A 25,871-nucleotide genomic window follows, 5' to 3' on the forward strand; every position below is an offset into this window, starting at 1 on the left:
TCGAAGTGGAACTTATGAAAGAGCACATATCACACTGTAGCCATCAATTCACAGCATCTTGATGTTCTGGTACTTCCGGAAATGTGTCAACGGGCCGGTCATTTTTGCTATGTCTTGTTGCATCCATTATGTGGGGCATTCTTTAAGTCTTCGCAACCCGCATGGCCTCACCAGGTTATATCTTGAAAGAAGCAGGAAAGACTTCTTTGACTAGAGTAAATTTGCTAATATAGGATAAACATGTCTGGTTCTCAGACTCCCGAGTTTATATTTTTTCGACTTAGTCGATTTAACAGTTCACGCAAAACTTTACTGCTTCGATGGTAAAACATTAGTGCTTCAATTAAAGTATCGACATCCTTGACTCTAACTGTCACGGGACGCAATCTATCCACAGGCTAACGTGGTGGTTTGAGGCTAAAGCGCCTGGTCTGCTTCTGTGGTGTACTTGCCAACCATCTGACCAATCTTGGGTAGGCAAGCAGTCCAGGAATATATGCATTGAATTATTGATGCGGTCTCCAAGTGTTTCCTCACATAAAGATCTGTTTACCAGAACTACCCACTGCACACCCCAACACTGCATCACTGAGGGACCTGTGGAGTGTAAAAGCAGTGACACTGTCCCTGTGCACCGAGGGGCGCTTCCGCAGGCCATGTAGTCTCTCCAGCCCAGGGTTAGGGACACTGACGGAAAAAAGATGTCTTATGAACAGCGCACTCAGGAAGAAAGTGCAAATAAAGAAATACAGTGAAATCCATTAACTACATCCCTGTGCTTACCTGTAGATCTGAAGGCTATTTATTTATTTAAGCTGCTCACCTTATTGCTTCGCTGCACTTCAATTGGAGGCCTGTGTGATGTGGGTGCTCGCTCTATTGGCTTCAAGTTATTATTGTTCATAAACAACACTTTTTCCCATTTAAGACAGTATATTCAAACCTGATGGCACCTGCTAGGGTGCTTTTGACTTTTAAAGATTTTGGGGATCATTTTACAAGTGCCCAGAGCACAGAATGTGGTGCTAACGTTTGAATTCCCCTGTTTGTGATCTGGGGCATTTTTGTCACGTTTGCAGATGGAGTGGAGACAAAGATTGTGATTACCTTGACCACCCGGCGTCCCCGCTACGCCTGCAGAAATTGAATGTTTTGCCACCAGTATGACATTTTCACGCTGGTGGAAAACCATTGGATTCCTACGGTATCTATCTGTTTTTAGGGAATACAAGTAGCAGTATTCCATTAGAATCCTTCTGTAAGTGTTAATTGCATACACTACTTTTTTCAGTACGAAGTGCAAAAAGAGCCCATTTACCTTCTTTCGCCAGGTTTAACACGTGTTTAGCACTTTTTAGTGCAAGTGAAAAAAATGCATGGAGGACACCAAAGTGCCGGAAGTGCAAAGGTGGGTGGTTCCCTGGAAAATGAGGCCTTTTGAGGACCATGTTCGTGAAAGGGTCACGCCAGCTTTACTAACTCTTTTTGAGTTTTTCTCCGTTTTTGCAGGCCCAGTGGGGGCATGGAACCGGATTACTGTAGCCCCTTGACATTCCCACTCCGTCTTCAGAACCGAATAGTTTTCCGGCAGCATCACTTTTTGATGCTCGTGGAAAGTCGCTGGATCTCCATAGTATCTGCCTGTTTTTAACACCTGCTAAAAGCCGGCGGATTCAATATGAATTTATTGTAAATGCCGCTTGAAAGCATAGATGTTCCTCTATAAAGTGCAAAAAAAGTGTTAGCCTTTGGCATTTCTTTTATTGCAATTGGTGGTGTGAATGATGAAAGTTCTGCGCATGGCAAAACAAATTGCACAAAATAAAAAGCACATAACCCCTTTTTAGTGTTTCTAGCCCCGACGAGCCAGGCATGTGCTCTGTAAAGCGCTTTGGATTAAGGCGCTATATACATAACACATCATTATCATCATTATCATTATAAATCATATCGAGACTGGCCAGTGGTACAATCCAGCAGTTCCTGAGATCATTCTGGAGAATAAGATCCACTGAACTTTGAAGTCAAGCTGGTAGGTTGTGTACCAGTCGGAACACAATCCTCCTTTAAATCTCACACTCAGCCCTGAAAGTCGTTTTTAAGGCAGTTTAAGGGCGCCCGTCTTTAAATTAGAATTAGGGATCACTTTCAAGGGGGTAGTCGTGCTTGCTTGGTGGGATATTAGTGATCTGAGGCTAGGATAATCTTGAATAGGAACAGGCACCATAATGTGGGCGAATTTCTTGAGAGACTTTGTTTAGAATGTATCGATTTGGGTTCGCTGTTTCGAGTTGGAGAAGCTCTTTGTAGAGAGCCGATGCCATAAGAGGTGATGAGTTTCTGTGGGATAGCGGTAGATATTTCACCGTCTAAGCTAAAAAAAGTTGTTTTGAAAAAGGGGATGGAACTCGCGATGGAGAACAGTGAAGGACACCTCCTGTGTGCTCATAACAGGGAATGTCTGATGTCAGGGATGCTGGTGAGTGCTGTATGGCTTTAGGGTATCAGAGTTGACATTCCACCCACTATTGCCACCTTTAATTTGCAGACAGACCTCCTTCCCCAAATGGCTGCCTGTCGGGAAATAGCAGATGTGCTGCACATGCAGGAGGTGGCGGCAGCAGGGGATGGGAAAGATAGGTAGGGGGACGCGGTGGCAGAAAGGTGGCGTTGGGATGCAGAGGAGTGTTGTTATGTTAAAGGTATTTGTATAGCGCACCGTCACCAGCGGAATTGGTCCCCAGGCGCTCAGGCGGATCTGCAAACAAGAAGGCGAGTTGGGTTAGTAAGGTGAACAGGGAGTAGGATAGTGAGAGAGGTGGTGTACTGTTGGCTTCAGTTCGGTATACACTGTGCGCTGAGCTTTGGTGCGAGTATCGGATCGAAGGCAAGCCTCGTCTGCTGTTGGTGCCGCTTATGTGTTGTTTGTTGTTTTTGCGGTGTGATGAAGGGAGCAGTTTGAGAGTAAGGCAGAAGGGAGCACAGTTGTGTGAGGGGAAAGGCGCTGGGCCTTGCCGGGATGATGTGTGGGAGTTTGAGCAAGCGGGTATGCCGGGTGAACGGCGATGGCAGGAGTGCCCTCTGTATTAGAGGAGGCCCCGGAGCGAGCACTACAATGGTGCTTTCCCACCTAGGCAAATCAAGGCTCGGGAAACTGGGCTTCTGCAAAACTGGCAGGCGAGGCGAGACTTTGTGAGCTTGACGATATCCACTTTTCGATCGGCCTGTGTGAAAAGGACCGGTGCCTGTGTGGAATGGATTTTTGATTCTTCTGTCGCAGAAAATGGGCATATGTACAGCATTCTTAATGTGGAGATCAGGCTATCGTTTGGGGCCCAGCATTGTTTTGCATACTTGAGAGATGGCGCATTATATTCAATTGTCCATCAAATTCTCTGCAAGTCAAGTGAGACACTTTTGAATTCAGCATGCGGGGTAGTAGCATGCACTTCAGCGGTCATGCCCATATGTGGACCCTTCACTTGCTGTGCACAGGGCTTCAAGCTGAGCCTCGCTGAAGAGCCCCAACCAGGCCAACACTTCTGCATTGTTGTCTGTGTTCACATGCAGATGGATTCCCAGCAGTTTGGGGTAGACTAGAGTTTCCAGAAAGATTATCTGGCCCCCAAGTCTTCACCTTTAGAGCAGTGCTTAATGTGGGCCGGGGCCTGCCGCGGCCGGGCCCCGGCAGTCTCCAAAAAGTGGGACTGAACCGGGCCCTGGTCCTACCACAACATTGGCGGGATGCATTATCCCGTCGCGGCTGATGTGCCTGCAAGGAAGTCAGGCAAGCTGACAGAAGTGGCAGCCAACCACAGCGACACTGTGACTGGTTGCCACTTCCGTCAGTCATAGTAACTGCATCTGGTGACCCCTCGCGCGAGAGGTCACCAGAGGCAGTTACTGTCCCTTTGTTTCCCCAGGTCGCCGAGGCGTCTTTAACCCTCGGTGAACCTGGGGATTCTTCGACATATTTCGAGGTTTATAAAAGATGGCTTCGAAAGTACACATTTGAAGCCTTTGCCGACGGACAATTTTGTCCGAAGTCAAAGCTTTATAAAAGATGGCTTGAATTGTGTACTTTCAAAGCCAGGGGCGTTGCTAGGGTGGGGCTAGGAGGGCTATAGCCCCTGATCTTTTGGTTGTAGCCCCAGATAGAATCTCAGGAGCTACAGCCAAAAGACTAGCTAGCCCCCAGTCCCAACAGTTCCGACATCAGCGTAGCCCCGGGTCTTTTCCAGACCTAGCAACTCCCCTGTTCAAAGCCATCTTTTATAAACCTGAAATGTTTAAAAAAGATGGCCTGAAAACTAGGCAAACCGTAGGGTATGCACACAAATATATATAAATGTTATATATTTGTGTGCGTACCTTACTATGGTTTGTGTACTTTGCAAGCCATCTTTTATAAACGTAGAAATATGTTACATATTTCTATGTTTAGAAAAGATGGCTTGCATAGGACACAAACCATAGTAAGGTAGGCACACAAATATATAACATTTATATATATTTGTGTGTATACCCTACGATTTGCGTACTTTTTAGGCCACGCCCGTCCCACAAGCCACGCCCCCAAATGAGCCCCCCCCTCGATTTCTTACCCCACTCAAAGCCCTGCTTTGGAGTATATAATGGACACCGCAAACATCTGTAGCATTTACACTTCCACTTTAGGGCTGTTATTGGAGCTGTTTTGCAAGCATAGTGTGGGGGAAACTACACCATAAAAAATAAAATGCATAAAACATTCCTTCATGTTTTTCAGCCCTCTGGCCGCTTTGGTTCTGCAGTGGCAGCGTTGGATTTCAATGATGATGGAATAATGGATCTTGTTGTTGGGGTACCATCTGCTGGATCACAGCATCTCACCTACACAGTAAGACATGATAGACGGATATTTGTGTTGATTATTTTTTGTGGTGGTTTTAAACGAAATGAAACTTTACAATGACGCAACCTGCTCTAAGGTAGAAATTATGTACATATCCTTCAACACTTTGCTTCTGAAAACTACAAGAGAAAACCATCTGAGCTCCAGGAAGCAGTGAATACCTGTCTATTTAATGGGACCAGCATCAACACCCAAACCAACGTAAACCTGCTGGAGAAACTCCATACCAACTGAACCAACACAAACAACTCACAGCAAAAAGACTATTGGACAACAGATTCTTTTGGGGCAGGCTCCTCGCAAACTTAATGAAATTGAACCTGCACAAACTTGCGCCTGAAGGATTATTAGAAAACAGACTTGTTTGGGTTGGACTCCACCCAACCTTAATATAATCAAACCAGTAATATCACAAACATCTACCAGGCTGCCCTAATCATTTGACAGATGTTGCCCTATTACCTCACAATTGGATGGTGCCCAATGCCTTCATTTTCCACACTCTACCCCTCGTTTGTCTACTCCCCTCTTCTCCTCCACTTAACGACTCAACCCTAGAATCTCCTACAACCTTATACTGCACACAAATCCTCCCACCCAGAGATCTCAAATGATTTACACTGATCACGCCAACATTAATGGAGCTACGTCGAAGCGCACGTCCTTAGCTCCACCTCCCTGCCCCCCACATTTCCACCAATCCAAACCCAAAGCGTTGAAATGTATCAAAACTTGGGTACTCGTGTCTCGATTTAACACCTACCCCATTGTCATCACCACACCTGTAGAACTAGAGCGTCACTTAGGATTCGGGTCCTTCCTACAGCACCCAACAACAGCACAGATTTTGTATCTGCGTCTCCTTCAGTCCCAACCCCTTCGAAAGCCAATTGCAGCAGCGCCACCAAAATGGGAGAAGGGCACTACACAAGATCATTTGACATCACATTACATTGCATTGCCACAAGCTCGGTAGATAAGGCAGTCTTGTAAATCGATTCACTGTCCTAACTTCAGTTTCCCATTCAGAAATCCACAATCCTACAGCTTGCCTTCATCATTCTTCTCCTGTTCGAGGTTCCCCTTCAACTCTTTAAAGATTGTTGGGCACACGGGAAGAAGGCTTGAGTAAGCCTGAAATTAAAGGCAAATAGTGTACGAGTCCTGGGACTCCCCGTATCGAGCAACAATGGGCTCAGAACTCTTCCAGCCATGCAAAAGTGAAATAAGGTCTGAATTTGAGATGCTTGCAACAATGTTGCACCACAGCCGGTATTGGATCTCAAAGCATCTTGCATTGTCAATTGCTACCAAATGATTGCTGCTTCACATGTAATAAAGGAAATACACCATATATTATGCTCTTAAGAAAAGCGGAGGCCCTAATCGCAATGACCAGAGCTAGAGGTCATGTCTCTATACTGAAAACGCCTTCTCTATGGCCCTCAGGTCTTTTCCCACCTATCAGAAAATGGGTACACAGGCCATTGCTTGTGGTCAAATAACAAATCCTGAAACTATGAAAAGTGACCAACCGCCTGAACGTTGATGACAGCGTTCAGAATCTCCTCGTCGTTTCTGCAAGAGAAAAAGTCTGATGTTACCGGAGAGATCCTCCCAGGATCCACCCTAACACATAAGTCCTCACACCCTCCACTCCACACCATGCCTGAGACTGGGTGATCTGATCCCCACTCTTTCCTCACCTGATTGCTTGCAGATCCCTTGTTAACAAACTGCCCGCCCTCCCCCTCCACTGTTTGCTCTCCACTCCCTTGTTTCTTTGCTTATCTCACCATGTTCTTCCCCCCTAAGATTGTAAAGCCCTACGCTGCTTTCCGAAGCTAGGTCTGTGCTCAATAAATACCATAATAATAATAATGGTAACAGCAATGGGATCTTCCTGCAGACTTTGAGCACACCTGACCTGCCTTGAAAGACTATTTTGCTAGATTTCACCATTTGTACATTCCAAGCTTGTGTGCGCTGTTTCCCTCTGGGTGGTCTATTGTATTATTCTTCTCCCAATGTGCTGTCCTAGTGGGTGAGTGCTCGACTGAAAATATGCCATGTGTGCAAAGGTATTATTGTCGAGGTGTGGACTGTAATAATAGTTCTGTTTTGTACCTACCTTAAACTGGGTTAAATGTAATATGAACCTTACAGTGGTAAGTATAGTGTTACGCATTCCTCAATAAAATTTGCAGTTTTATATATTTATTTTAAAAGTAGTACTCTTATGCAGCACAGAGAGCTCTGTGTATGCAGGGAGAGGAATTGACCAGCACATGCTGATAGCTTCTCATTGCAGAAGCAACAGCAGCACATACCACTTTGGAAATCTGAAGATGCCATGCACTCTCGGAGATCACAATTTGAACAGTGGCTTGTTGGCAGTTCTATTGCAGATAATGGAGTAACACAGGGCAATAATTAATGGTGTAAGTCTGCTCTCCCCACATAATAATGTTTTTTTTTGCGGCTTCTTGTTTTAAACACAGCATTTTATCCTCAATAGGACGAATGACCTAATAACATTTAGCACAATTTCCAGAACTTTCAACAAGACTCAACCAATCAGCAACAGGTGATTCTGGGCACTATTTGCCCTTAGTTGCTTGGACGCTCTCTTTCCCATATGGCCCGGCCATGCAGAAGACCATTGGTGCCTGCCGTGCTTGTCTACGTTCTCTTGCCCCTTCTCCTCTCTCTGTGGCCCACCTTAGAGCCTTGTTGCTCCCGGTGTGATACTATCAATCTCTTTTTGATGGCCACCCTTTCTCACCACAGCACACTTAGCATGCATTGGCCTACCTCTTTCCTGCATCTGCTGTGCTCACATAGTAATGTGGCATGCCGCAAGAGTAAGTTCCTCTCAAACCTACTCGCCCCTTCTTCCACTGCTCCAACACCAGGAACTAAAAGCATTATGACGCTCAGGGTGGGAATTGGCAGACATTAGGTACCCTAGCCCTCCTTCACTGGCCTTGATTTGCTTGGCCCTGCTAAATCAGAGTCTTCAGTCACCTAATGGCCACCATTGCCTACCCCATTTGGTGCTAATGCTTAAATAGTCTGTCTCAGACTAAACTGGATTTTAATGCCCAACAGTGAGGAGACTATAACAATAGTCTCAGTCTGCATCTCAGGCCAATAACATGGGAGAGGAGCATTAACTGCCATAAGGGGCTAGTTATAGGGGGTCCTTACGAGCTGGTTGGTAAGGGGTTAACAGCGCCGGTAATGGTGCCAGCGCCGTTAACCCCTTACCGCCCTATTACGAGTCTGCTTGCGGGACCCGCTAAGGGCACCTGGTAAAACCAGGTGCCCTTAGCGGGTCCCGCTAGCAGACCACGGAGCTAACAACGGGCACCGTTAGTAACGGGCCCATTGTTAGCTCCCTCCCCATTCCCATTGAGTCCTATGGGGGCTCAAATGGGGATGGGGATGTACCGGATCCGGGTTCCTCGAATGAGGAATTACCAGGTCCTCCAAGGTTGGAATGGTCCGGTAAGTCCTCATTTGAGGAACCCGGACCTGGTACCCGGTAAGGAGGTAACCATGACGCAAATTGCAGCATGGTTACCTCCAACCTCGTAATGACCCCCATAGACTTTAAATGTTTACTAGGTAGTGCTCCAGAATACCTTACGGCAGATAAAAAATGGCCACACGTAAACGTAGTTTACATTCTAATAACCAGATGTTATTGACTCAACCACGCACGATCACAAAAAAACTAGGCAGAGCAAGTTTTGCAGCCTGGGGCCCAAAAAATTGGAATATGATCCCAATTCATCTGAAACAATGTGCAACTCTACAGCAGTTCAGAAAGTGTTTGAAGATGTTTCTGTTTGAAGGATAAAATTGATTTCTGCCCCTTAAACTCCTGCCTCTTTTTATGACATTGTCTGTCATTTGATTCAAAATGACCTTCTAATCCCCTTATCTGAACCTATCTGTTTCTTGTTGTTTTTGTCTCTGTAAGCGCCCTGAGACCCTTGGGTGAGAGTGGCGCTATATAAAAAACGACTTAGTTAGTAAGTAATTAGTACCCGGCAAGGGTGAACCAGAATGCAACAAGCAATGTGATTGGCCCTCGCCGGGGAATTACCAGGCCGGGAATCCCTTGCACGCACTACTTGCCTTTTGTTCCCAGCGGAGGGCGTGGTGGCCCCTTAGCCAAAGAGGAGGCTGAAAACGGGGCAATCCCTGCTTCGAGTCTCCCCATAGCTGGAGGCTGCCTTCGTCCCTTGCCGGGGACTCAGGTGAGGTTTTTTACCCTCCACCCTCCTCCCCTACAAACTATCACCTCCCTGCCCTCCCAACCCCACTTACCTTCTTTTTTCTTCTTTTCTCGGGAGCGAATGCATTGGGAACACTTATGTTCCCGGTGCGCCCGCTCCCGATGGCCGCCATGGAAAGGGAAAACGGACTACGTTTTCCCTTTCCCGGCGGGCCTTTTATTTGACTTTTTTTTTTTCTGTTTCAAAACACGGCAGAGTTTCAGAGCAGAAAAAAATGCTATTAGTACCCCCATCTAACGGGCTGGGGTACTAATAGCTATAAGCCCCTCGACAGCAAACCAATACTGCCCAGGGTAATGCCCCCGGCGCCTTGTTAACTACGGGCCCCGGAGGCATTACCTGGGGCGGTATTGGCCCGCTGTCTCGTGGCTTATTGACACATTATAGCCCTCAAAAGCATACTTTAATGATGTAGAAATGCAAAGAAAAGCTGAGACGCCCTAAGAAAAGGATATGCATGTCTAGTTAAATATGAATTTGGAGAAGTATTCACTTATTATATGGCCTATCAATGTCGTTGCCTGTTACCTGTATATTTCGTGGTAATATTTGTTTTGATTTTACAGGGCTCTGTGTATGTATATTTTGGCTCAGAAGGAAAGTGTTTGCCGTCCCAGCCTAATATTACCATTGTATGCAGGGTAAGTCTACGGATAGAGTAAGTGTCCATTTTGGGCAAGCATTCTTTCTTGAGTTTCAAATGTGTTTCTATTGGAAGTGGATGCACATGCAAAGTTTTATCTATTAAAAAACGAGTTTTGACTCCGGGCAATATAAGAAATTAAAATCAATATTTGTTACCTGATCATGTATTTAAATGATTTTGAGAATTTGGATGGTAAATCTTTGTTGTATGTGTAGGCATGACCCTGCACGCTCACACCAGAAAAAATATAGCACGCTAGGGTGAAAGGCCCAAGACACACTTGCAAGGATAACGTATTTATTTCTACAAAGTAAAAGTGCGTCAGAAAAGAACTCTGCTGTCGCCGAACGTTCTGGTCTCCATAGGCACGTGCAGCACATTATACGCACAAACAACATCACTGATGACATAATCAAATATAGTACAATTCGACAATCCTAATTGGGAAATCCCTAAGCATGTAGGGCCAGCTCGATATGGGATGCCAGGCCATTGGTCCAGCTTCATCTGTCCATCTCCATCCGCGGTGAAGTTGGCCTAGTAATGCATTGGCTACTAACACAAACAATGTTATTTTAACGTAGTAACTGTGCACCTGGCAGATGCAGAGGTGAGTTTGGGGGGAGGGCAGAGGTCTCACTAACTTCCATGCTCCACTCATTTCCCAGACAGATCAGCAACTCCCAAGGTCCTCCACCTTCGTTTTTGGCTATAGTTTGTTGCCACCTTGCACCTCGCTGCACAAATCAAGTGACCCATTTGTGAAGGCATGATAGCCTTGCCTTCTCATCCCAGTGATCGATCGAGGGGTGTAAAAAATGTATGATTGATGGTCTGGGTTTGGATGGTCCTGTGGCATGCAGGGATCTCAGGATAAAATCATTGCAAAGCTGTGTTTCTTATGTGGGGATCGTTGGGGGCAGGAGGGCCTTGCTATCTGTTCCGTGGGATGGTACTGCCAAGAGACGCTCTGCTTCCTTCTCATGACCTTGCAAGGCGCATTGTTCCTAGGGCGCGAGGGCCTGTAACTTCTTGGACAATGGAGGGTTGTATGGATGAAACCTGGCCAGGATGGGGGTGGTGTCCGAGCTCATGCGAGGTGTCTAATATGAATACACATAATGCTGTTTGCCGCGCTTGGCCCTAAATTCGAAGACGGCTGCTGTTTTCCAAGATGGTGTTCACACCCCCACCTACATATATCTTGTAATACATGCACTAAGGCAATTGTGCACCCTCCTCTATGTGCACCCCCCTGCTCCCTTGATGTGCTGTTTTAGCGTTTATTTCTCATTCAGTTTCACCTAGGGGGTGGGAGGACCCTCTCTCCTTCCCAACATTTGTGTTGTATACAAATTAATATTTCTGGGCATACTTGATGCTGTTCGACCCTACCTCTATGTATCTGTACAATATGTATTTGCTTGTAGCTCTACATTACCTAACATTGTGCATTAGAAGCTGGTGTGCAACACTACAATGCTAAGTGAAATCCATTTAACTAGCTGTTCCTGGCATAACATATATCGTTCTAGCACATCTGAAAGGTCAATATTGGTTGGTAATTCATAGGGTCACTTTTGTCCCCCTTCTTAAATATCGGAATTGCCACCCATCGCTTCAAGGAAGGGGGCGTAGGTCCATGTGACTTATTAACGGTCATTGAAAAGGCTAAATGTATGGGAAATTGTCTTCTTTTGAATTTGAAATGCATATTTGTATCAGATATGATGACAGGTATACACGGTATAAGAACATTATCTAAGTTCAATCAATCGATTACACGGTCTTCTATGATATGTCTTTGTAGACACGTAATTGTCAACCTTGTTCCAGTGCAGTGTCCCTGTGATGGCATAAGATTGCAGCACATACTTTCAGTTTTAGCTCAAGAGGAGGCATTCGTCCTACAGCGTTTTGCTCTTCAGGGACTGAAATGTTGAGCGGTAATTAACTGTTCCTTAACACTGGAACCGCCGTGCCCTGTGTGAAGTGAAGTGGAAAGAAGTAGCTTGAAATTTTTCTGAATGTTTGCGATAGTGGAAGGTGGAGGTTACAGCGTAGAACTGTGCTCATTCTGTTTGTTAAAATGATAGCTGTTGTTTAAGTGGAAGTACACACAGTGGTGCACTTTGCCATTCGGTCAGGAGAGGGCAATATAACACTGATAAATTGCTTGTTAAATTGATAGCTGTTGTTGAAGTGGAAGGGCACTGAAAAATTCCATCAACTGAGTACGGAAACCTACCTAAGCGTTTTACATATACATATATTATTAATTACACAATTTATGTTCTGATGTAATATGCTAAAACTCAGCTAATACTAACATCACCAAATCAAAGTAGACTTGCCATGAGGAAGAGCCAAAGGCTATAAACACGTGTAGACAATTGGCTGACAATGAGGTAAATAAATATCAATTTGATTAATACATTGAAATGGTTTTGCTATATAACGATCATTAAGACTTGATTTAAGCATTGACGTTTTAAGCAAGGTGCTGTGCATTAACTCCAAGAATGTTTGACATTGATAGGGCGTTAAGGGCACAGGCCCTTTCTTGGATATACACAGCAAATTCGATTCAGAATACAGTATACCCAGCAATCATAAGCTAATATCAAAATATCCCTGATTTGTAGTGTTTCTATTTGATTCAAAATTATTAGCCATTCATTATTGATAATATGAAACAATGTATTGATCAGACCTGGATGTATGGGTCTGGAATAATAGCATCCTGTTGTTAACTTCACAAATTCTACAATAACAAGTGAGTTTATTTTAAGTGTAGCTACCAACCGCACTTGCACTGAGGCAAGTGCAATTTTATTAAGGATTGCCGGATCAGTGACTCGTTTCTAAGAGGCAAATGTAAACTGTACAAGATGTAAAGCCATAACATCAGCGTTGCACTGGCCAACCTAATTACAATGCTTTCTCTGTACAAAATGCTATTTTAAAGACCAGGCACGGGTCCCAACACATCATCATTTTTCAACTGAAGTAGGCTCGGACTTCCAAATCAATGCTTTAAATAAAGTGGTCTTCAAGATGTCCAAAGGTATTATCGGTTGTAATACAGGCTCTTTTTGCCAGTGGGATGGTGGAATGACCTCCAGCTCTCAGTAGGAGGTAATTCCGGCCAACTCACTGGCAAACTTGTAGTTGGCCCGTGCGGTAACATGCGAGGAAAAGTTAAACCAGTACTATAATACCACACCAGCAAGCTTGTAATGAGACCCATATATAGGGGGTCATCACAGGTTGGGCGGAGCAGCAAAAATGCGGTGGTAATGCTATTTCCACCACCTTACTGCTCCGCTTTTTGCTGGAGGTAAATCTCAGAACTTTCCACCGATTTGTGGCGCTATTAGCGCCAATGGACCCAAAGGGAATGGGAACTTACCGCCAGCCTGAGCCCCCGCGACTCGCAATCCAGCGCTAATAGCACCAGACCAAGTTGCGGTAACGCAATTTGCATTGGCGGTATCCCGGCGCATTTACCGCCAAGATTGTGATAGAGCCCATAGTCTCTTAATCTTCACCAATAACGCAACTCCATAACCTTTTGCTATAATTTCCTAGGAGTCCAAAGCTGTTTCAGGCAGCTCTAAATCTGCAAATTCTCAAAATAGTAACTCTGCGCTAAACATCAACTCTTTAAAACTGCATGTTCACTAACTCTTTAAACATGCAAGATCCTACAAGTCCATAGCTGTTTTTTCCACAGCTCTAAATCTGCAAATCCTCAGGGGATTTTAAAGGGATAGAATTTGTTTTTACTATTCTGACACCTAAGGTTTTAATGTGTTTGTTTAAAGGTTTTAAATTGGTTGTTCTAACTTGTATATCCTTATGCTGTATCATAAAGGTTTTTATACCTTGCAATGTTTGTGTTTGATGGATGTTTCTCATCGAATAAACCTAATGAAATGCAAACATCCTCAAAACAGTTAACTCTGTACTTCACATCACAACTTTGTTGACTCTATGTAATCCTAATGAATACTACCAAAGCACTACATGTTCTGAATCGCTTTTAACACAGATTACTAAAGGTCCATAGGTGCTCATGCAGCTCTACACCTGCAAATCCTCAAAAAGTTAAAGATACACTCAGAGACCTGGTGCAGTTATACCACACATAAAGATGCATATTACACATACTTTAGGTAGACCAACTTCTTGCCTCTGTTCCCAATTATTGACACTACATTACCAAAGGTCCTTGCCGTTAATGATGTATTTAAAGCTGAAAAGTCCTCAAAATGTTATAACTAACCTTCCTAGTTAAAGTCATTCACACTATACATCACAATAAACAAGTGCAGCCTCTGCGAACTCTGTGCACATCTTGAAAACTTCATCATCTGATTAGCAGAGGATGTCACTAGATAAAAAGTACAACAAAGTTCATGTGAAACATACGTGAAATATGCATCAGCAACTCATCTTGTAAGCTTCAGCACCCTTTGCATCAATGCGAGTACTACCACTGTCATTGCGTTCCTCTTCTTTATCCAACAACAGCATGATGCTGGCAGACACTCCTGCAACAGGCGGACACCTGAATGGCAGGTCTCCTTTTCTACAATCTCTCAGCCCTTGCATACCAACTAGAACAGAGCTTCTGTCATCACAACTCAAGTACGCTCATTTATTCCTTATGTACAAGTTACTTTAAGGTTTTACATAGGAAGACCCACTGGCTCCCATCACCCAGGCTTGATCTCTCCAACTGCCTGGGCTGGAACCTCTGTACACCAACACTCCAGCACTCATAGATCAACACTTTAACAGCATTCTCTCTGACCTCACTCATTCCATATACCCATCCAAGCCCTAGACAACAGTAATATTACCCACATAAGAACATTGATATGTATCTGTACAATTTAACACAAACGTGTTTTAATATAAACGTGTTCTGAGATCCCACACATACATGAAACTAGTCAGCTGTTTATGAATATTAATGAAGATACACATGATGAAGGAATAGGATTACAAGTAAGTCACTTTTCCATATAAATAATTATCTAAGGATGTGTTTGCATTTAGGGCTCGGAATGTGGAAAGCCCTCCTTACACTGAGACCCAGAATCTCCTCTAAAATTCTCTGTGGCTCTCCTCACATGGGAGAGGATATATGGGGCCTCATTCTGAGTCTAGCAGTAGCTATGCCGGTAAAAACAGCACGGCTGCCACCAGAGTAATTCTTTTCCAGCGCCCGGCAATGAGGATTTACCAGGGCATTACAGCCCCAGCGGACCCTGTAATTGCCCATTGTCGGGCGCCGAAAAATATTACTCCCCATTCCAATTTGATTCCCATAGGACTCAATGGGAATGGGGAGTACGGATGCACCGGCACCATTCATGAATGGTGCCGGTGCATCTGTCAAGGTATGCGGGCAGGTGCCGTTCCGCCTCCCGGGTCGACCTGGTGGGTGGAAAGGCACCCGCCCACAGAACTTGTAGTTTGCTGGTGTGGTATCAACAGTGCCGGTAGCTTACCGGCACCATTGTTACCGGACCAGCAACCTTGTAATGACCCCCATGACCTCTGTTAACGAGAAGGAGAGCCCTCCTACCTCATCCAAATCGTGAGGCTGCCCAAATCAGCATATGTGGTTAGTAGTATGGTGGGATACCTTTCATCAAGCATTCAGTTGACAGGTAGTCCCGCCCTTTTCCCACACCCCTGCACCCCTGTACATTTTATTGAAACCCTAAACACTGTAATTGACCCGCAAAATATTTTATATAAAGTTGAAAACAACCCCGATATAGGACATAGATAAAGATGTAGTTGAGTCCCAATACATTTGATTGCACCCCAAAAAAATAATGTACATTTTATATACATTTTATATAAACTTGATGAGAATACCAATGCATTTAATATAAATATCTATATGCCTATGGACAGTGTTAGGGGAAGGCCTCACAGCATTGATATAGACCTAAAATTGTAGGCCTTGAAAAACATGCGCTCTTCAGACTTGAAAAAAATGTTTAGGGGCATTTGTGTGTGGTGTCAAGGAAACTGTAATTATGAACAGGTACAGTTATGACTAGAAGAAAACAGCTCATGGCAGCTCTGGCAATTCTAATATGATAGTTATACACCTTATTATCTTATGGGAGGATGCAACAGACTTTGATGCAATGGAGGACTCTCAGGATTCGATGGCGGACTGTGAAGGCGAGGAGCTCAGTGAGCCACCACTCATGGCCAGTGTCTTGGGTTGGTCTGTTGGAGATTTCATTCAAAACATTCATGCAGATACACCCATAGCCACGGCTAATTTGGAAATGGCTACCTGGAGTGACAACATGGTTCTTGAGCAGCCCCTGGGCATGGAGCCTATGCAATCATGTTCAAGTGAAATGGAGCCTAAGGACAGCGATATGAATCCATGGTTATGCAGAATGATGCCATTATAGTGACAGAGAGTGACCCCGACCCCATGGGCCTTCAGGAAACATGGGGGTCATTGAGCCTGGATATCGGACTGGGCCTCAACTGTTGGATATATTTTTAAAGCAGTTGTTTGTATATTCTAGGGGTGTGACACCTAACCCGGCATTAAAAACATGTGTTTCTGTTTTTGTCTACAGCCTCTAACTGATAAAAAAGATGACAATGAGGAGAGTCAAGATGTAGCAGACACTGTCAAATCAAATAAACTCAGGGAATTATGATAATAGCCTCTGTAAGCAATGTATTTCGTTAATGGACACCGATGGTGTTGAAGTCGATGCAGGTATAGCAGTTCTGACCTGGGTTGATATTCTAGCCATTGTGGGTTTCACAGCTATGGTGGTGAAAATGTGTTTAAAACAACACTTTTACAGATGATGCACCGGGCATAGAAATTGACTATTGACTATTCACAGCAAGATGCTCATGAATGTTTGGAAATATCCTACACAGATGAATAGTTACGTAAATTGTTACATGGTGAGCCTTAAACCTCTGGTAAAAATGATGCATCTAATACAGCTGTCAACCCAGCTTTGTTTTTGGAAAGGGACGGGACAATGTGTGTCTAAAACATTAGGGACTATACAAGTGTCATATACGCCTGTCTTGAAAATGAAGCAGTTTAGATGGGGGTGTCTGATGTGTGTTAGAAGTATAATTGAAAAAATGGTTTGTAAGTGGGGGATAAGGTATGTCTAAGCCAGTATAGCAGAGCAATGTCCATGGTGCCCCGTAAACCGACCTATGAAGATTGAGAATGTAGATAATTTACATCTATTTACGCTTATTTGCACAAAATACAAAATTAACACCTGTTGAAAATCTGTTAATTTAATGTGAAACCCACCAGTGGATGTGTGCAGCAATTATTGCTGGCTTTACTTAAAGAGCATCTACACAGTAGGTCCCCAAGGATGTTGTGTTATCTGGAAACCCCATTGTAGGCATATATACATGAATGTAACAATGTTCTATTTGGTGCAAACATATGTTCCACCAGACGCCCCCCTACAGTTGACACCTACTGGGAAAGTCGCTTCGAAGGGGGTTTTGACGATTAAAGGCTGCCTGCAGGACTTTCATTGAGACTGAAGGTGTACAACATGCAAAATCATTTCTGAGTTGTTAAAGGACACTGGTTGTTTGATAGGGAGCTTTATGAATTTCTATCAGCCACCGCTATGCTGTGCATGTTTGCTTATCAACGCAGTGACCAACAGTGTGTATATCAGCTAATTGCACATGCTGCACAATTTGTAGCCTGATTAATAACTGTACAGCAGCTGATAATGCCAGCTATTCAATGTGAATACAAGTCTGATGGTGTAAATGTTAATACAAATCTGATGGTGTAAAATATTAATATTAATAAGAATCTATTGTTTGTAAAACATAGTTGTGTCCTCATGTCTAATGGAAATGGGGTGAACATGACCCACTGTTCAAAATATATTACGATGAAGGGGGTGTTGGTAGTTATGTAGGTGGGGAAATCTTGTATCGAAAAAATGATAATTGATGTGAGAATGTGTCAAAGAGTGCTGTCAAGACGTGGCTTTACGCACTACACAAGCTGGTCCAAAAACATTTTAAATGACGAATCACAGTGGTATCTGATATTGATTAACAATGGCAGGCCGATCTTCTGGATATAAGCCAGTTATAGGGGGCCAATGATGGCTTCCGCTATATCCTATCCATCATCAATGTTCTGTCAAAATACGCCTATGTTGAGGCCTTAAAATACAAGAGGGGTCCCAGTGTAGCAATGGCATATTTAACAGCATGCGAGTACCCGCGAAGCTAAACACTGATGCCAGCAATTAGTTACTAAATAAACCGCTACAGACCCTTCTAAAACAACACAAGGTGTATCATTTCATAACACACTCCCAAGTTATAGCCGCTCCGTTTTCATAGAAGGTATTATCCAAACAGCGATCTGCCATTTCTTCACAGCTCAAAACACCTGTAGATATGTGGACGTGTTAGCCGCATTTATAAATGTGTATAAATGTGTATAACAACATGCGCAATAGATCTATTAAAACCACCCAATAGCTGTAACACCCCTGAATTCCTTGTGGTATGGAAAAACCTGTATGCCAAAAGACTTTTTGAAAAGGAGACACAAACTCCTGTTAAAAGGGTTGATCACATGCAGATCTTGAAACTGAAGGCGTCTTTACAAAGGGGTATGAGCAGAACTACAGCAATGAGATGTTTTTCATAGATGGAGTGGCTCTCCGGGAAGGTCTTTATCTATACATACTAATTGATTACCTAGGGGAAGCTGTTCAAGGTGTTTATTATAGGGAGGAAATCCAGAAAGCCAGCAAAGACCAATACTGAATTTATAGAATAGAAAAGATTATAACGAGTAATGGCATGAAGCTTAGAAACAATATCTAGTGAAATGGTCGGGGTGGCCTCTGAAATTCAACAGTTGACTGGACGCCTTTAGTTCTCTAAAGGCCATGTATATAGTGGGAAAGTCATGGAGTCTACACTGTTTTACATTAGGCTCCCCAGCAACACCTCTGTAGATACATTCCCAGAGAACAAAACATTCAACGTCACAGTGAAGCTGGTCAACCTGTAAATTTGGAAGGACAGTGGACTGTGGCACTCACAGAAGTTCGATACGTCAGTTTGTGGGATGCTTTAGGCAGCAGGGAAGCCATGTTCATCATAAAATGAACAAACGTGCAGAGGCTTTCACTGGGATGGTTTGCAGAGGGATATTACCCAAATATACAGGATCTTGTCAGAGTCATCAAAAAAAGCATATCAACCATACCAAAGTATGTTGATGCAGTGTTAAATCTAGACATGCACCAGCGGAAGGTTTTTCTTCAGGGACCGGATGCATTTATCAAGTTTTCAACAATGGGGAGACTGTGTAACATAGTAGGAACCGTGCAGCACGCTGGAAGTGTAGAACCGTGGCAAAATACCTGAGCTGATATTAACAGGGTTTTTACCGTTTACTGCTTTAAATCAATATAGTGAAGTATCAAAGGGTGGGGGATAGCTAAGCATGATTACTAAGAACCATGGAGATCAGAGGTAACAACAACAATATTGTGAACATTCAATACAGCAAACCCACAAGGTCCCCGTTTGTGAAAAAACATTTTGTCATCATGAACATCCAGATAAGAGATGATCAAGGACAGTTTGTATCATTAAAAAAATGGAAAAATCTGGCTGCGTTTGCACTTCAGACCCCAGCGGCTCAGAGACTATTAAAACAGTGTTACAATGGCCTTGCTGATGAACTATGGGGAGCCCAAGGGGGGGCCTATATGCAAAAATATAGGACCCAGGCTCACTACAGCGATCAGCCATACTTTAGTGGGAGCCCCCGTAATGTGTGAAGCAGGGCTCAGCGGTATCTTTAGAAGTCTCTGCAGACATGCAATGGCCTTTCTACGCAGCAGCTTTGAACTAGCTAAACCACACGTGAAAATGGCTGCCACTAGTATTGCAAAAGATGTCATGGGGAGTGTGACAACAGCAGTTGTCAATTGTGTCACCAAACAGAAAAAGAAGGGACAGGACAAATCAGGCTTCATTTATAGATCTCGTAGGAGTGTTAAGTGGAAAAGGTTCACATCCCATCTATGTGGAACACCGAAACCTGCTAAGAAAAGAAGCTTGAGGGCCTGCTGTAGACGCCAAACTAAGAAGAAGCGTGCTACCCATTAATGACACAAGGGCAGTGATATAGTCTAAAGAACAATAGCCTTCTTACACGTGTCTTCCAGGGAGCGTGTGAAATCGGAGCTTGATCTGTTAAGTGTACCGCCGACTCAAACCAGCATCGAGAACAGTTTTGCCATGGAGATGTCGCCTCTGGCAGCACTATCACTACTAGCGTCCATAAAATAATTTCTATCGGGATCGACCGACATGTATCTGGATTACAACGACACACTACTACTGCATCTAGTTTGTAAAATTACAAATGCTGACAGAAACAACATTGCAGATGGCGCACTAGTGGCTATCACTGTATGTCCCATATCCACAGTGTTCACCCAGATGGGCGTAACACTGGGCGATCGAATGATAACAGAGTGATAATATGCATGCCTGCAGGGCATATATAGAGAGCATATTAAATTATGGCCCGATGCCTTGGAAAATCAGCTCCCAGCCTGTCCCATTTACAGAGACACTGTGGGGCAGCTCGACACCACTGTTCTGGATAGTGAGAACACAGGGTTTGTGAAGAGAGCCCGCTACGCCAGACTCAGTAGAACATTCTATTTACTAGAACATCAACATTCTGAACTTTTCTTCCAGGACAAACTATTGATTAACAACGTTGATCTTAAAGTGAAACTATCCCGAAACACGGACGCTTTTTGTCGATACTATAGAAGCTACTCATCATATTGGCTAGTTTGTTCGTTAAACGTGTGAGCATCTCCTCAACCATTAAACTAGCACATGAGGAGGCGTTGCACATATCTAACGTGATGTACCCTGTTGAGAGGGTGGCCCTTAAAGTCTTCAGCATTCCTACCGGTAGAAGGGGTACCAGTCAAGACAATCTTTTCTTGGGGCATCTTGCCAAAATAATCATCATGGGGTTTGTTGAAACTCCATCGCTCACAGGTACGTATGCTCAAAACCCCTTTGACTTCAAAGACTACAACATGAACTATGCAGCGTTGAATAAGGATGGAGTTTTGTTCCCAGATAAAGCATACTCCCCTAACTTTGGATTTCTAAACATATTCAGGGAGTAAATGGGGCTGGTGTTTATTACAGGGAAGCACATGTTTGATGCAGCGGTTGCATTCCCACGCAATTACTATCTCTGCGGCTACACGCTACTGGCCTTCAATGTAAGACATGCATAATCTGGCCATTTTAACCTATTGAGGAGTGGAAACCTATGATCGCATATGAAGTTTGAAGTTTGAATCCTGGCAACTACGCATTCGCTTCTAGTGTGGAGTGTTTTGATAGCTCTCAAGATCAAGATCAAACATATTTTTTATATATGTACTGGATAGTCTGCAGATTAAAGGATTCCTGTGTCGTAACCATAGACACGCCCGGTGAACATTTCACAGTGTGTATGCCAGCAATACATGCCCCACACAACTATCCCGCACCCGTCCGGTTAGCCTGGTGGTGAACACCGATCCACAATCCCGGGACGGAATGCATTGGATAGCTCTGTGGTTGGAGGGGGATACGCAAACAGTGTTTGACAGCTTGGCACACTTCCCGCAACACCCCATATACACCAGTATTTTAATGGATTACGTGAAAAGCATTGCAAAGTATTTTCATTATACCACCAAGCCGGTCAAAGACTTTAAAGCTATTACATGCGGAAAACACTATATTTTATATCGGCCAAATGTTGGAATGGCAGTCACTGTCAGCTGTTTTAAAAATGTACTCAAACAAAGGCAAGCAAAATGATCAAATGGTGACAAGATTTTTTTTAAATAAGACATTCCCCGGCATGTATAGATCTTGTAGACTTTTGCCCTGTGCCAGAAATGCAGCTGTGTGTGTTCTATCTAGTGTTCTCTTGTATGAATAAAATAACTTTTTTTTGAATCAGCAATTGTCATGTGTTATTATAACCAGTCCGTTTTATTAATTTTATTTATAAAAATACATATTTAATACAGAAAGGAGACAAGGCATTGATTACACGTGTACAATCCTTATAATGCAGAAAGAAAAAAAGACATTGGTTATACTGCAAACAGTCATTTTTAAAATACACACAGACAATGGGTCGCTCACATTAATCAGACAACCAATTCCGGCCTATATGTCTTCTGGGGGCACTTCAGAGGTATATATGGGGGGAACATCATAGTAGCGTCATGAGGTGGGTAAAGAGTCTTTAAAACCCCAGGTAGGCCACCTCACTTCAGCACTGGGTGATTGGGATCTGTTTATAGGGATGGCTGGCCTGGGTGTATTTATAGGAGGGTGTTGTTGTGGGGTGGCGGGGTCAACAGTTTTTAGCCTCTCCAAAAGGTGTTGTTGGGTAACATTAGCTACAACAGATGTTGAGATATTTAAATCATCAACCACTTTAATGAACTCATTCCAGCTGCTGGGGGAATTTTTTTATAGAAGTTGTCTGTCGACTTGTAGTACCCTTTACTACATCGTACACGTTCAAGCCTCTTAAAACCCGACCGATGTACATGAATTCTCCCATATCGGTCCGCTCTGTCACATCCTTTTCAAGCTCCACTTTATGTAGCAGTAGTTACACATTAGGTTTATAACACTGGCTAAGTGTATTCACCATGTCCGCCACAACAGGGTCCGCTGCTTGTGGAACCTTCACACTGTTAGATTCACCAATTGGCATGTATAATGTGTGTTCTTTTCTGCATCGCTGTGCTTGGCGTGATTTAAGTATTTATGTTAATGTTAATATTAAAGGTATTTGTATCGCGCACCGTCACCACTGGAGTGGTCCCCATATGCTGAATATCTGCATACAAGGCCGCTTCATCATGAGCCATTAAATCAGACCTGTTTAAAACATCCTTAATTTCTGAGTCGAGCTACATGGTGGCAACATTCCATATATCCCAATCCTCTGGGGTAGCAGGTGCCATGCTTTCTAACTAGTGCTTGTCCACCGAATACATTTTGTGTGTGTGCTCCATCCCTGACCCCCTAGCAATCTGGTGATTAGTGGTAGAGCTATGCCTATGAGAGATCTTATGAATCCACCAGCCTTTGAGATTTTTATTTTTTAGTCCCATATTGATATACTCTTATTAACCATTTTCTTGATGACACCATTCTTCTTTTTCAACACACTTACTTTGTTAAAACTGATATAATATTGTTTCATCCTCATTATATATGTTGGCCTAGGCCCAGTCGCTTTACGAGGAAATCCGTATTGCAAGGTCTCGACCTTAAGTAAATCAAGCCTCCATTTTAGGTTAAAGCCACCATTTTAGTTTATCGTGCAAAGTCACCCTGTGGCCTAAAATGGCCGACCTGTGTTCTCTTGTTCTTGCTTTAACCTCTTCAACCTTTGTAGGAGCGTTAATGTCCAACCTGCCTGCAGGCTACATGTTAGGGTCATGTAGACCTTGTCCTTTGTTGACCTCGGGATCAGGGGATTAATTGAATCAGCGATGTTAACCTACAAGTATACAAGAACAATAACGCTATCTAAACACGACATGCAAAACATATGTTTTACCTGTATTAAAGCAATGTGTAAAGAGTGTAAAGTTAAACCCTGAGAATAATAGTGTTTGTTAGCAAATGTATTAAAAGGTAAACCGCATACACGAGATATGTAAATTAGAAATGAACCTGGAGCGACCCTAGCCCAGTACATGATTAACTTGTAGGAGGCTGGACATCGTTATAAAGAAACTGTATAAATACGCTGATGTCCAGCTAGCAATTCCTGTTCACTGCTCACATTGAACCCTGCTGGTGGTCTCTGTGATGTACTGACGGCCAAATAGCTATTTGTGTACTTTGTTTTGTAAACTGTACAGAATTGCAATAAAGATTCTGGGAATCTTTACAAGCCCGTGCCGGTGTATTTCTCTTTGCATGGTGTAAAAGCCTTAATATTGTATTTTCTGATTCCACAACCTGGCATTGTGTCAGGTAGACATGTCCCTTTAAAGTGCTCTGGGCAATCTCTGAAATAATGGCGCTGCAGAGTGGTGGCATATAGAAACATTTTAAACAGTACATGTTAAAAGCTCTAAAAACTACTGACGCAATACTGTGGTTACGGGTGTTTTCTAAAGGTTTTAGACTCCTTTTTAGGGATGTAGACAGCGAGTATACTGGGTGGGAATATATCGGTGGGCAATCTATAATCGTCTAGAGTAGTTGTTTTTATATCAACCAACAGATATCCATTGGGTTTACTGGTCCGTCTTCAAAAGCCTCGATGAAGAATTGCATTTTGACCAGATAATTCTATCGAGCTATCATGGCTTCTCACAGGAGTTTTTAAATAACACTATAACTGGCCGTTAGTGTTTTAGATCTGTTGCTCTTACCCTTGTTGAACAAGTTCTGCATGACTTCGCGAATACCGAGTAAAAGCTTTTTCTAGTTTGGCGCTCTGACCACTCTCTGTCATTAAATTGTTGATGATGACCATATTCACCATGCTCGGTGGTAATAAGTAATCATCATCGAGATTGTCCTGCAAATCTTCTACAAATCGGAGGCGTTTAAACTGGTGCTGTACAGTTGTATAGAGATTCTGCCAGCAGCTGTACAGCCAGACAATATTTGTGGATGCGTGAGTCAGCAATGTGTGTGCATTTTCTATAAGTTTTCTGACAAAATAACTCTTGCTGCAGAAGGTAGCCCCAGCTTGCACACACGCAAACGGATGTTGTAGTCTGGCACCCATAACACCTGATAATCATTAGCCGTAGGGATGTATTAAGCCTCCGGGTGCCAGTGTCCTTTTATCAAACATGATACTGAGAGTCTTCTTTAGAGTACTTGTGCAAATCTCCCATTGCATTTTGTCACGTACGATATACGCCTGCATAACAGTGATAGACCTTGTGTTGTTACACGCATCTCCCTGTCTGTATGACTGTACATCTTTCAAACTGTGAAAATTGTTGTCAGCTGTATGGCTAACGTTCAGCGTTAAGCTTTTAACTTTCATACTGACAGTCCCAAGCGATGTGCAATAGGTGTATCGTGTATGTTTTAGGCCCTGCAGATATGAGCTCCACAATGTATTAGTCAGGGCTAGCACTGAAGGTAGATCTCTAGATAATTGCCGGTGGCCGGATTGACATCCCGGGGGCGCTGACAAGAATAACACTATCGATACAGAACCCTCTCTTAATTGCTCCATCACACCATACAGCTTCAAGTGCACGCAAGTGGTTGTGAATGCGGCTGTGAATATAGTAGTATTGTTAGTTGTTGGATATTCCTCAGTGTATCGCCAGCATAAACAAGCCCCTTCATCATCTATGAACATGCAGCTGCTCACATCGTAGGCATTATTGAATAAATAAGGCGGAAGCTAATCAGGGTCTGTGATGATGGTTGTGTTTGGCAAATTAACTCTTTGTGCAAACTTGGACCATAGCGAATTAAGGCATTGTTTTGCCAACAGCTGCCCTAGCGGGGCTGTCCTCGATTTGTTCCATATGCAAATGTATGTGCTGGTGTTTGTAATAATCATCCACGTGAGCCTGTTTAGTGGCATCGTCCACACACAATGACAGAAAGCCAGTGGCCTCTTGTTTTTGTCGGAGAAACATCTGGATATAACCACAGAGCAGGTCTAGGGTGATTGTTTTAAAATGCCATATCTTGTGCATGTGCCCCAGTCAATAGCTGCATTTTAAAGCAGCCTGTAGCTCAATTATAACCCAAGTGCCTGCCAGCATCCGCTCTTTATCCGTGTTCTTACACCCAGCCTGTTTTGTCTCAACACATGTACAACAAAGTGGAAACATTAGCTTGCCATTATATCTATAGGGCTCTATAGGGCAGCACAGGTAAA

At 43.5% G+C, this 25,871-nt stretch overlaps 1 protein-coding gene across 1 annotated transcript in view; it reads left to right on the plus strand.

The window, feature by feature from the left end:
- Nucleotides 1-25,871, plus strand: part of GPLD1 (glycosylphosphatidylinositol specific phospholipase D1) — a 701,308-nt gene that overhangs the window by 530,817 nt on the left and 144,620 nt on the right. Inside the window, exons 15-16 of the mRNA XM_069613627.1 lie at nt 4,769-4,879; nt 9,768-9,842. Coding sequence (XP_069469728.1) covers nt 4,769-4,879; nt 9,768-9,842 — 186 coding nt within the window. The remainder of the gene's footprint in view (nt 1-4,768; nt 4,880-9,767; nt 9,843-25,871) is intronic.

This window comes from Ambystoma mexicanum, chromosome 5p, assembly GCF_040938575.1.
Source record: "Ambystoma mexicanum isolate Mex_15411 chromosome 5p, UKY_AmexF1_1, whole genome shotgun sequence".
NCBI classification, from domain to species: Eukaryota; Metazoa; Chordata; class Amphibia; order Caudata; family Ambystomatidae; genus Ambystoma; species Ambystoma mexicanum.